Source organism: Dreissena polymorpha, chromosome 11 (genome assembly GCF_020536995.1).
Source record: "Dreissena polymorpha isolate Duluth1 chromosome 11, UMN_Dpol_1.0, whole genome shotgun sequence".
Lineage (NCBI taxonomy): Eukaryota > Metazoa > Mollusca > Bivalvia > Myida > Dreissenidae > Dreissena > Dreissena polymorpha.
The window spans coordinates 14,649,693-14,660,837 of NC_068365.1; the positions used below are offsets into that span (position 1 = coordinate 14,649,693).

The 11,145-nt window shown below is 36.8% G+C and overlaps 1 protein-coding gene across 1 annotated transcript; it reads right to left on the reverse strand.

Annotated features, from left to right (window-relative positions):
- Nucleotides 1-9,027: 9,027 nt before the first annotated feature.
- Nucleotides 9,028-10,399, reverse strand: LOC127851460 (suppressor of cytokine signaling 2-like). The gene has a single exon (XM_052385247.1). The coding sequence runs from the start codon at nt 10,218-10,220 to the stop codon at nt 9,444-9,446; it is 777 nt and encodes a 258-aa protein (XP_052241207.1). The 5' UTR covers nt 10,221-10,399; the 3' UTR covers nt 9,028-9,443.
- Between the last annotated feature and the right edge of the window lie 746 nt (nt 10,400-11,145).

Sequence of the window (11,145 nt, forward strand, 5' to 3'; positions counted from 1 at the left end):
GTGGTTGATATAGGGGTTGATGTGATGATTGATGTAGTGGTTGCTGTGGTGGTTGATGTAGTGGTTGCTGTGGTGGTTGATGTGTTGGTTGATGTAGTGGTTGATGAAGTGGTTGCTGTAGTGGTTGATGTAGTGGGTGATGTGGTGGTTGATGTGGTGGTTGATGTAGTGGTTGATGAAGTGGTTGATGTATTGGTTGATATAGGGGTTGATGTGGTGGTTGATGTAGGGGATGATGTGGTGGTTGAGGTAGTGGTTGAGGTAGTGGTTGATGTAGTAGTTGATGTAGTGGTTGATTTGGTGGTTGATATGGTTATTGATATAGTGGTTGATGTGTTGGTTGATGTGTTGGTTGATGTGGTTGTTGATGTGGTGGTTGATGTGGTGGTTGATGTAGTGGTTGATGTGGTGGTTGATGTGGTTGTTGATGTGGTGGTTGATATAGTGGTTTATATAGTAGTTGATGTAATGGTTGATTTGGTTGTTGATGTAGTGGTTGATGTGGTGGTTGATGCAGTGGTTGATGTGGTGGTTGATATAGTGGTTTATGTGGTGGTTGATGAAATGGTTTATTTGGTGCTTGATGTAGAGGTTGATTTGATGGTTGGTGTAGTGGTTGATGTGGTGGTTGATGTGGTGGTTGATGTTGTGATTGTGGTGGCAGTGTCGTCGGGATAGTGTAAAAGTTACGGCGCTGGTGGTCTTTTTGCAGTCGTTATGTCGTAGTAGCGTAATGCTTATAGTAGATCGTTGGCGGCGCTTATTTTAGTGGTGGTTAAGAGACGATGGTTTATTGGTATTAGTATAATGGTGATGATGACTGTGATGTTGGTGCAGTTTCAATGTATATGTGATCTTAATGTGGTACGGATTATGAAGTTGAAGTGACATTATTACAATATTAAAGGGGTTGTGGCACTGTAATTCCGATGGTACTGTAGTGATTAACTTTGCAGTTGCACAGCGTATAAGGGATGGACGATTCTGCTGCAGGTAAAGGATTATGTAAACTGAACAGTTTATACTCTAAGTCGGCCAATATAAACAAATGGTCCGCAAGTAATGGGATCGAAAATTATTTAAATGGTCAGGGAAAATACTAACCTCTTTCGATCTTCAATTGTTGACATCAACGAGTCGAGAATCTCACACAACCGTTCAAAAATGGGAAAACGGGAACACATACGTCGTGCATTCCGGCTTAACGCTGTCAAAGTGTTAAGACTAGATTCACATAAATTTGCATCTGTATCTCGCGTCATTAAACTTCTACATAAAGAGTGAACAATGCGAGTTGCTTCTTCTCGAAAACCTTCGACGTCCGCCATATTTTTTGAAAACCGTAAATGGACTAGCCCGGTCTCAGCAGTTACTAGATAATATTCATTACATAAAACGATTTTAGAATAAATACCGTCAAGTAGATACTTATTTTTAATTCTTTTCTGTTTCAAATTTAATGTATTTTTTTCCTCAATTTAAAAAGAGATTTTGAACATTTATTTTGAATAAATCTGAAGCAATTCAAGAGACGAGTGTTTTGATTGGCTGCTCAGAAAAATTGTACGTTGACGTACAAAATTGTACGTCGACGTACAATTTGTACGTCGACGTACAAATATATACGTCGAAGTGTATTTCATATTTGTACGTCGACGTACAATTTTTGTACGTCGACGTACATATTGTACGTCGACGTACATTTCTCTTTTCACCTAGTAGGTCTTGTTGACTTTCGACCCAAATGGTACGCCATAGCGGTGATGGCAGTGTAGTTGTCCTGGGCGAACCTCGCTCTGGAAAAACTAGGCTTGACTAATGTGCGTAAAGTGGCGTCCCTCATTAGCCTGTACATTCCGCACTTGTTAATCAGGGGCAACACTTTCCGTCTAAACTAGATTTTCTCTAAGAAGAGAATTCTTGGAAACGAAACATATCATAAAAGCAGAAAGTGCCGTCCCTGAGAAGCCTTCGAGGACTGAAATACCAGCATTTTGTTGTCTATGCCCTCGTTATTCCAGGAAGCGTTATCATCGATTCAAATACTCCAAAAATGCAGTTTGGGTTATTTATAGAGCAGCATACAATCAGACAATATTAATAATGCAGACGAAAAATAAGGCTGTAAAGTTGCTGTTGAGATGCGGAAATATTTGAAAGCTTAAAAGAAAGAAAAAATATATTGATCACTTTCTATGAGAAAATGTCGTATATATGATAATGAAAAAAACGAGCGGAAATTCAGTGGCGGATCATCTTCATCTACATCAGCATCGCAAAAGTGTTCAGCTTCTTCATCAATTGACCCTCGAAAATCGGTCTTATGCCATATGGGGCCAGAGTGGCTCCAGACCAGACTGCTAAGAGATGATATAACCATCGTGACTTTACAGCGGTCAGTTTAACCCATTTATGCCTAGCGTCTAGAAAAAAAGGCATTGGCAAACAGCGTAGACCCAGATGAGACACCGCATGATGCGGCGTCTCATCAGGGTCTTCGCTGTTTGCTTAAAGAATTTCTGAAAGAAATATTCTAAATATAGAAATAAATATACTAGACATCCCTAATTTTGGAAATAAATTGATCCAATGTAGAATGATGGGAGAGCCAACTAGGCATATATGGGTTAAATCCATACCAGACAGTGCGTCTCGAACTACGCTGGCCACATCTGCATGTCTAAGTGGACCCGCTTAAAAAGTTCAAAGAAATGTCTCGGCTGCGTGGGATAGGAACGAATTTGAATGCACGAAACGTGATCGATAACATTTAGATACAAAAACATAATTAAAAGAAGTAACATTACACGAGAATAAAGATGACAATTTATTGTCACTCCGCTAATGTTTTACTATACCGCGATTTCTTCGCTTCCTAATTCAAGTTCAAAATTCATACGACGCGCAAACTTTTCAAATGAAGTTATAGATAAATAAAGTATTTCGTATCGTATTAACTAATCCCAATCCGTGACTCAATCTGGTGTTTCCCCCAGTGTCGTCTGCTTAAGCGGAACAGAAAATCACGAAGCTTAAAAACATTTGTTTTTCCACCGAAACAAAATTAATTTCTAAAATTGACAAACTTCAAATAAATGTATATTTCCTCGCTAGCTGCTTTGAAATTCTTTGGAAAATTCTATTAAGTCTATTTGAAAAATCATAGTACGTTTGTTTAATGTTTTTACAATACACATAAATCTATATAAATAAAGACAGCGAAAACAAATGCAGAAGAGGAAGTAGTATTAGTAATACTTCTATTACTACAATAGAAGTAATAGAAGCAATAGAAGTAGTAGTAGTAGTAGTAGTAGTAGTAGTAGTAGTAGTAGTAGTAGTAGTAGTAGTAGTAGTAGTAGTAGTAGTAGTAGAAGTAGTAGTAGTAGTAGTAGTAGTAGTAGTAGTAGTAGTAGTAGTAGTAATAGTAGTAGTAGTAGTAGTAGTAGTAGTAGTAGTAGTAGTAGTAGTAGTAGTAATAGTAGTAGTAGTAGTAGTAGTAGTAGTAGTAGTAGTAGTAGTAGTAGTAGTAGTAGTAGTAGTAGTAGTAGTAGCAGTAGCAGTAGCAGTAGCAGTAGTAGTAGTAGTAGTAGTAGGAGAAGGAGGAGGAGGAGTAGTAGTAGTAGTAGTAGTAGTAGTAGTAGTAGTAGTAGTAGTAGTAGTAGTAGTAGTAGTAGTAGTAGTAGTAGTAGTAGTAGTAGTTAGTAGTAGTATATTTTGAATCCCACGTACATGTCCTACAAATGAACACCGATTACCATGAGGAGATCATTTCGTCAAATTAGAAACCTTGGTCTTTCGCAACCTGCTTTGACATGTAAACAAGTCCATCGTCACGGTAGTATTACCAATCTTAACGTTTAAAGCCAAACGTTCAATTTAACGATTAGTCAGGATTACTTGCAACTTTCATTTCGTCAGTGTTACAGCCACGGACGTCAAATTGCACCCGATCAACAGCAACTGTCATGGGGGATTTAAGCCGATTAAAAAAAGACGTGTGTTTTAATAAACTGAGTAAAACATCAGTTGGCGTTCATTAATATGATAGACATAATTTAGTAGAAAGATGCAAATAGTTATATTTTGTGCTGATATCTATGAATATTTAATTAATGGATCATTTGCCGCAATGTGTATCGAGTGGCTCTCCAATATTGTATTCCGTATTGGACGACCCGAGTTTCAAAGAGCATTCGATATAATTTGTTGGAGAACGTCTTTTTGGTAAAAAATCCTAACTGCAAATAGGCAATCACGTTCGACAGTTTGTTTGTGGCATAACACACCGAGTACCAGGTTTTTAAAAGATGGGATGGACTGATGTGTTAAATCCGATTCACTTAAACACGGAAATAGTTTTATGAAATACTTCGTGACGTCTTAGCCATACAAGAGTAAAAATTATTGGCCAATGCAACTTTATAACACACGCAAGCATTTCGTTATTCACGTTTTCGTTAAAATAGACGCACGCACCAGCGGTTTAAATACTGTTATTGACGTTTATCCATAAAAAACTATCAAAAGTTACAAAGAAGTTAAACCACAAACCTTAACTTCATATCAGACAAGTTCGGGTTTCTCTTCAGTGAAATGTGAACAAGTTTATTTATATCAGCATATCATCTGCCCTAAATATATCACCCGCTTTTGATTTCGTCCAAATTGAACATTAAATGGATATAAACTTTTTTATCTTAGGGTATTTTAAGAACACAATGTTTTACCGAGAATTTTGATAAAAAGCTTAACGAAATTTCGTCTATCAGGAAGTTCACAATTCAATTGCACACGTGTTGAAGTATTGTGAGCTGTCGATTGTTTTGATTTTAACCGTTTCAACCGCGTCGGCTTCCTTGTTCTTTATTATTTGTACCCAATGCTTGGTAGTAGCATGATTTCTATAATGTTTAAACATAATAACATTATATACAGCCACCAATCATTCGTTATTTCTGTACCTGGTAATACCCTTGAAAACAATCGCGTATCTGAACAGCTGCATATAGTTTTCCTGCCTAGGGGGCCCGACGGTGGGGTCAGTTGTGTCGTCTCGAACCGCCCTTATATGGTTTCAAAACAACGAATACTCCAGTTTCAACTTTATCATTTAACACAACATGTCCCCATTTACAGCCATCTAGGGACTGATTAAAATGAAGAAGATTAACAAATCTAAACTCCCGATGTACTGAAATGAAACGTCTATCCAGTTTGTCTTTAAAACCCCAAAGGTGAAATACATAACACTCTATTTAGCGATACCTACTGGTGTGTAGGCATGTCACAGCTCAATATTTGAGGACTCAATTTAAATTTAAATATTTTTTTTCGTTTTTCTTTAGACGTGCGGGCATTTATTAAAACAATCATAACAGCATCGGCAACATCAGAATAAAGGTGTGTTGACTATGCATTTCAGTTTCCGCTAAAATTGACCAATCCAATTTCAATAAAAAAGGCGTAGATCCTCTAAGATATCGGATTGTTTCTGGCGAATCAATATCGACTTCGCAGACATGCTGTCGGAATCTTGACGTGCAGCCACGCAATTAATTTTGAAAGATAAAAACATTAACATTTATGTTGTGTTAATATTAATTAACTCATGAAATTTTTTTATCAGTTTTTACTAAAAAACTAACAACAGGACCGAGTATACTCGGAAATAGTTGGTTCTACTAGTGTCCTACTCATCTGCAGCAAGACGTAATTAACTACGTCACGATGATCTGGCCCCCTTAAAAAATGCCTTGCTTATTTTGTACCAAGATTAGCACAACATCCTATTGCAATAGTCTTAACACAAATAAATTCAACATTTAATTCCAAACTTATTTCTAAGATTATCGCAATATATGATCATATTGTGTTGTGGCATTATTTTTGAGAGATACTTTTGATTGATGAAATGCGAGACGTAAAGCTGGTTGTTCTCATGGAATTCGAGCAACAGTGGTCACAAGAACCTCAGTCTGACAATAGAGACGGCGCCTGCTGGTGGCGCTTACGACGGAGCCGGAAGGAGAATCCTCGCAGTCGCTTCCAACAACAGATGGCAAAGAGGGCTGGTTGAGTGAACAAATTGAGTTCATGTGTGAGTGAAAAATGAGTGAACAAAAATCGATAAAAACGTCTTATTGTTTCTATTAATTGCTTTCCCCTTGTTTAAGACACACATAAAAGACCATGTATGTAAATCACATAAACCGAGATAAACTTCCAAAAAGCAATATTTCTTTTTAATTCACAGAGCATATTTTTCAAATCAGTATGTGCTTAGAAGCCTTAAGTACGGTGAACCACAACTCACTCTGCAGGGGACGATTACCGCTGCCTGTCTGCAGCAGACGACAAATGATTCTGCTGTAGAAGTGAGTATATACACCCTCTAGCAGTGAGTTTATATACCAGCTTGTAAGTCGACATTGGTCAGTCTAGTGTTTATCATTGAAATCTGTACATATTGGTTGCTTTCAGGGAAAACGGGGCTTAATGTACGTTAAATAAGATTAGCCTGTGCACAATGATTAGCCTGTGCAATGCGCACAAGATAATCAAGGACGACAACAGCGAACAACTGCAGTGCCTTCAGCGCTTTGATTTTACTTACGACAGCATTGGTTACTTTAAAGTCAGCATGTAGTGAAGACGACATTTTACAGGCATGTCAATTCAATCGGTTAATAGCCAATCCATCAAAGGTTATTGAAATAAACAAAACTACCCAAACTTAATCCGGTAAAAAAAGAGTAAAATATATTGTATCACTGTATATTGCGCTAAATTATGTTTTCCACAATTTTCACTTCGATATAACTTTACAACAAAAAGAACTGATAGGCTTTGATAAAGTTACAGTACGTTTCGTGGTTTCATGTTTTAATCTTACCAGTTTCATCTTTTTTGTGTTTTTATCGCGACACGTCTTTTTACGCAATTCATTTAAATCACACAAAAACGAACGCGGAAATTAAATTGAATGATACTACTTTCCATTGGTTTCGAATGATATTTTCAAGAGATATGAAGCCCATTATGTCTAGGCGGTGATAATCACTCGCTACTTTACTGTACTTTATTTACCCTTCACTTACGTTCGTCATTATAACAATTATACGATTTACTTCCGTCTTTGTGTACTTTAATTTTTCACATCGATCACGTTTTCTCACAAACGCCGGTTAAGTATGCTCTCATTTGTAACAGAGGTAACGCAAACTGTGCGTGGGAAGAAATAAGGATCTGAATATTTCAAGAACTGGACGCGGTCCCTTCACGAAAAATACAAATGACAATATGTGCAAGTCGTGCAGAAATGATCTCACCTTTATGCTTAGGGTTTTGTTTGGATTGAAACCCATTTTCCCACGTTTTTCTTAAAAATGAAATTCATTTGTTACACGTTTATTTTCAAAATAATATGAAATTTTCCAACCTAAATCTTTAAAATAAGATCCATTTGCCAAACGTTATTTAATGAACCACAACTTTTTCAACCCTTTTTACGGATCCTTCTTTAAAAATAATAAGATTTTAAAGAATCTTTAAACATACGAATTTGCGATAAATCGTGCATTGATAATCACTCGAAAGCCAGTTACTGTTTGAGATAGATGGGAGATTTCACCATTTTCTGAAAGCGTATGTCCAAATTTCAGAACAGTCATGTACTTTTGATATATTAAAAAGCATATCACAGTCTTAACAGGCTTCCAAAGACCATCTAATGACCACCAACTGACCACTTCATAGTTACCCATAATTATACATTATGTTATGTTATTAGAGTTATTTGACCAATACTGACTTGTGTGCTGTTGTTTTCAGAAAATACAGCGGGTTCATTCAATTTTATGAAATCAGGATCAATCAGTTTTGTTTGAACTAAGAATTTTTCTGTGAACATAACGGTTTTTATTTTTTAAGATAAATTATTGCCCTAAATATCAAATTAGTTTGGTGACCGATTTAATGAATTGATTAGCATGTGAAGTCCGCACAGGCTAATCAGGGACGACACTTTCCGCTTGAATTATATTTTCTGTTAAAAGAAAGTATCTTCTTAGCAAAAATGCAGATTAGGCGGAAAGTGTTGTCTCTGGTTAGCCTGTGCGGATTGCACATGCTACTATTGGACGACACTTTACGCACATGCATTAAACACCTTTATCACAAAGCACTGCCCAAATGTTTTACTGTTTATTTTTCGGTTCAATATTTTGCTTTTGATCAAATCAAGCTTCAAACGAGTTTTTCCTTAAGCTCGACATTCGGTTTGATCAACGATATCTTAGACTTGCAGATATAGCTCAAGGCAAAATTGTGTTATCTTAATGTAAATGGGACATCATCCTATTAATCGTTTTGCATCTAAATTAAATCACGATATCTTCATTAAATCGTTTGTGAGCACTGCAGTTTTATTTTTTTAAATAGCAAGTGTAGATTTATTTGCGGTAAAATTGCATAAACAGTAAAGATCAATTCAATTACAATTATATCCCGAATATGCTTATAATGCACCAACATGTGAATCTAAATGAGTCGGCCTCGTGGGCAGGTAAATCAACCATTGACTTACTTTAACTCATTTATGCCTAGTGGACTCTCCCATCCTTCTAAATTGGATCAATTTATTTCAAAAATTAGGGATTTCTAGCATACTTTTTTCTATATTAAGAATATTTCTTACAGAAATGCCTTGAAGCAAACAGCGCAGACCCTGATGAGACGCCGCATCATGCGGCGTCTCATCTGGGTCTACGCTGTTTGCAAAGGCTTCTTTTCTAGACGCTAGGCATAAATGGGTTAACGTTGAGGAGTCCTAGATAATTTTGTTGACCAAACCCAAACGGGGTAAATATGAATCCAGAGACATACATTAATCCCTAACGATGGCGGTATTTCAGTTCACTTCGTGCATCTTGCTGGTCTCGATTTCGGAAAATCCGCTATTTTGTTCGAAATTAACACCTGGTTACTAAAATTAGCTCGAGAAATTAAATGAATTCACACAAAATCTTTAGCATGTCATCAATTTTAATAAAGCATTAATAAGACAATTAAATAAATAACACATAAATAAATATGACAAAGTGCATGTTTCCTGAGCGAGGTACATGTACACCTTAACAGCGTGTTATAAACATTTTAATGTAAAAGCAAAGTTTTGTGTACGTAAACTATAGGTCAGTTAGTGCGAAGAGTTGAGGTAGGCGATTTAAAGTTTGCACACCTTGTGGGACTACTAATACTTCACACTTAACCTCTCCCGAACCGTTCCCCCACTCAATTCATTCTCTTGTTCACTCCTCGTTAGAATCCACCTCGAACCACAACGATCTTCGATCCATTCATGCTGACGCAAAACGTAGTCGTCTGCTGCGCCTCCAACCGCGTTTTGCTATTTTAACGGTGCCACATTTTCCGAGAAACTTTCAATACACAAAAGGGTAATCTTTGATGTAGCTATGAAGAAGTTTTGGCAACGGAAGACGACCCGAGACTGAGGTGACCCCTAGCGGACTTGCGACCGGAAGAGAGCGAATTATTGCGGTCCGACAAAGATGCTTCAAGGATGGAACATCACTCAATTTTGGTTTGGATATAATAATTGGTAAATCCTTTTTCCCTCTAGTGTCCAAAAATCGGCACTTGTCAGAGGTTTTCGACGAACTTTGGCGAACGTAATAATCAATTAAGTTTAAAATCGCATCGAACTTTGGTAAATGGTTTCTGGACTTCTCGTCGGCATCTAAAGAAAACATTCCATGTTCATAAAGAATTCGAATACTCGTAGGTCCCCGTTTTGTACTGACGCTCAACGTGAATAAATACCTAGAATCTGAACTGTCACGTATAAAAAACGTACCAACGTCACAATACCTCAACATCGCTTTTGCCTGAGAACTGCTTATATCCGGAAAATAGAAACACCCCTCTTGTAGAGATCCAACAGCACTTAGTGTCCGGGATAAATCCTTTTCACAATAATAACTGTCCCCTTTGCGTCTGGCCGCTTTCTGCGTTGACGCTGTAGACGCTGGCGCCTGTTGCAGACGTTTGTGTCCAGACGTCCCGAAGTCATGGATCCAAATGGATGAGAGACAGTTACATTTGAGTTGGCATTCTGCACAGTGCATTCCTCGGATGCTGTCTTTCACGGCCATGGGGGTTATTGGATAAATAACAACTAATGGTGTAGAAACACCCATGGACTTTATCTCATTGAAACATCCACTTTAACACAAACAGAAAGTCCGCGTTTAAATTCTCCACATATCTTGTATTTATTCACATTTATTTGCCCTCTTGTATTTCAAATGAACTTATTCACAGTTTGAATGTATTAGCCAGTTCGCTCAAACGCTGCTTTGACTTTAAATGAACAAACATTCGATAAGCGGTAAACTTATATACTCATTGTACTACCTAGAAGCCATTTTCTAGGAATATGGATGTGCTATATTTAGAATATTTAGAAGAGATGTGGTGTGAGGTTAAACGAATATCCACATGCATGCACAATTTTGTTAAATGAACTAGCTTTATTTTTAGACGAAACCATTTTTTATCCACTCAAAAAAGAAAGTACATCGATTCATTAATGAAGGTTCAAAGTTGCGTTTAAACAGTGTAAACCGATGATTATACAACTATAAATATACCTTAAGGAAGAGAGGTAACTCAAGATAAATTTCCATACATAGACTGAAGCAGTTACCTTTCTTAACATGTTCAACGGTTTTCTAGGAATAGCTACATTGTACTTAAGTAATTGATAGTTCCCAGAAAAAAGCGATGTGCATGTACATAGCCATAGCAAAACGAATGATGACGTGTGCGGTAAATTAGCGTAAATAGTCGACAGTTAATGGCATATGTAGATACATTTATGCGTTATTATAAATGTTACAAAAACTGACAGTGTTCAAAACATAAACATATAAATTATACACATTTTGTGAATGAGATTTAAAGATGATTTTAATATATTAATTGTAATTTATTTAAGTCCACCATTCATATCTTGCGGAAAATGGGAAGCTTACGAATTCAGTCAAATAACAAGTTATGTAATTTTTATTTACATATCATCGTGCATGCGTACTTAAAAATGTATAATGACTGCATCGTTCG

Coding starts and splice junctions, on each gene's coding strand:
- LOC127851460 (XM_052385247.1), bottom strand. CDS start 10,220: ATGGGTGTTTCTACACCATTAGTTGTTATTTATCCAATAACCCCCATG.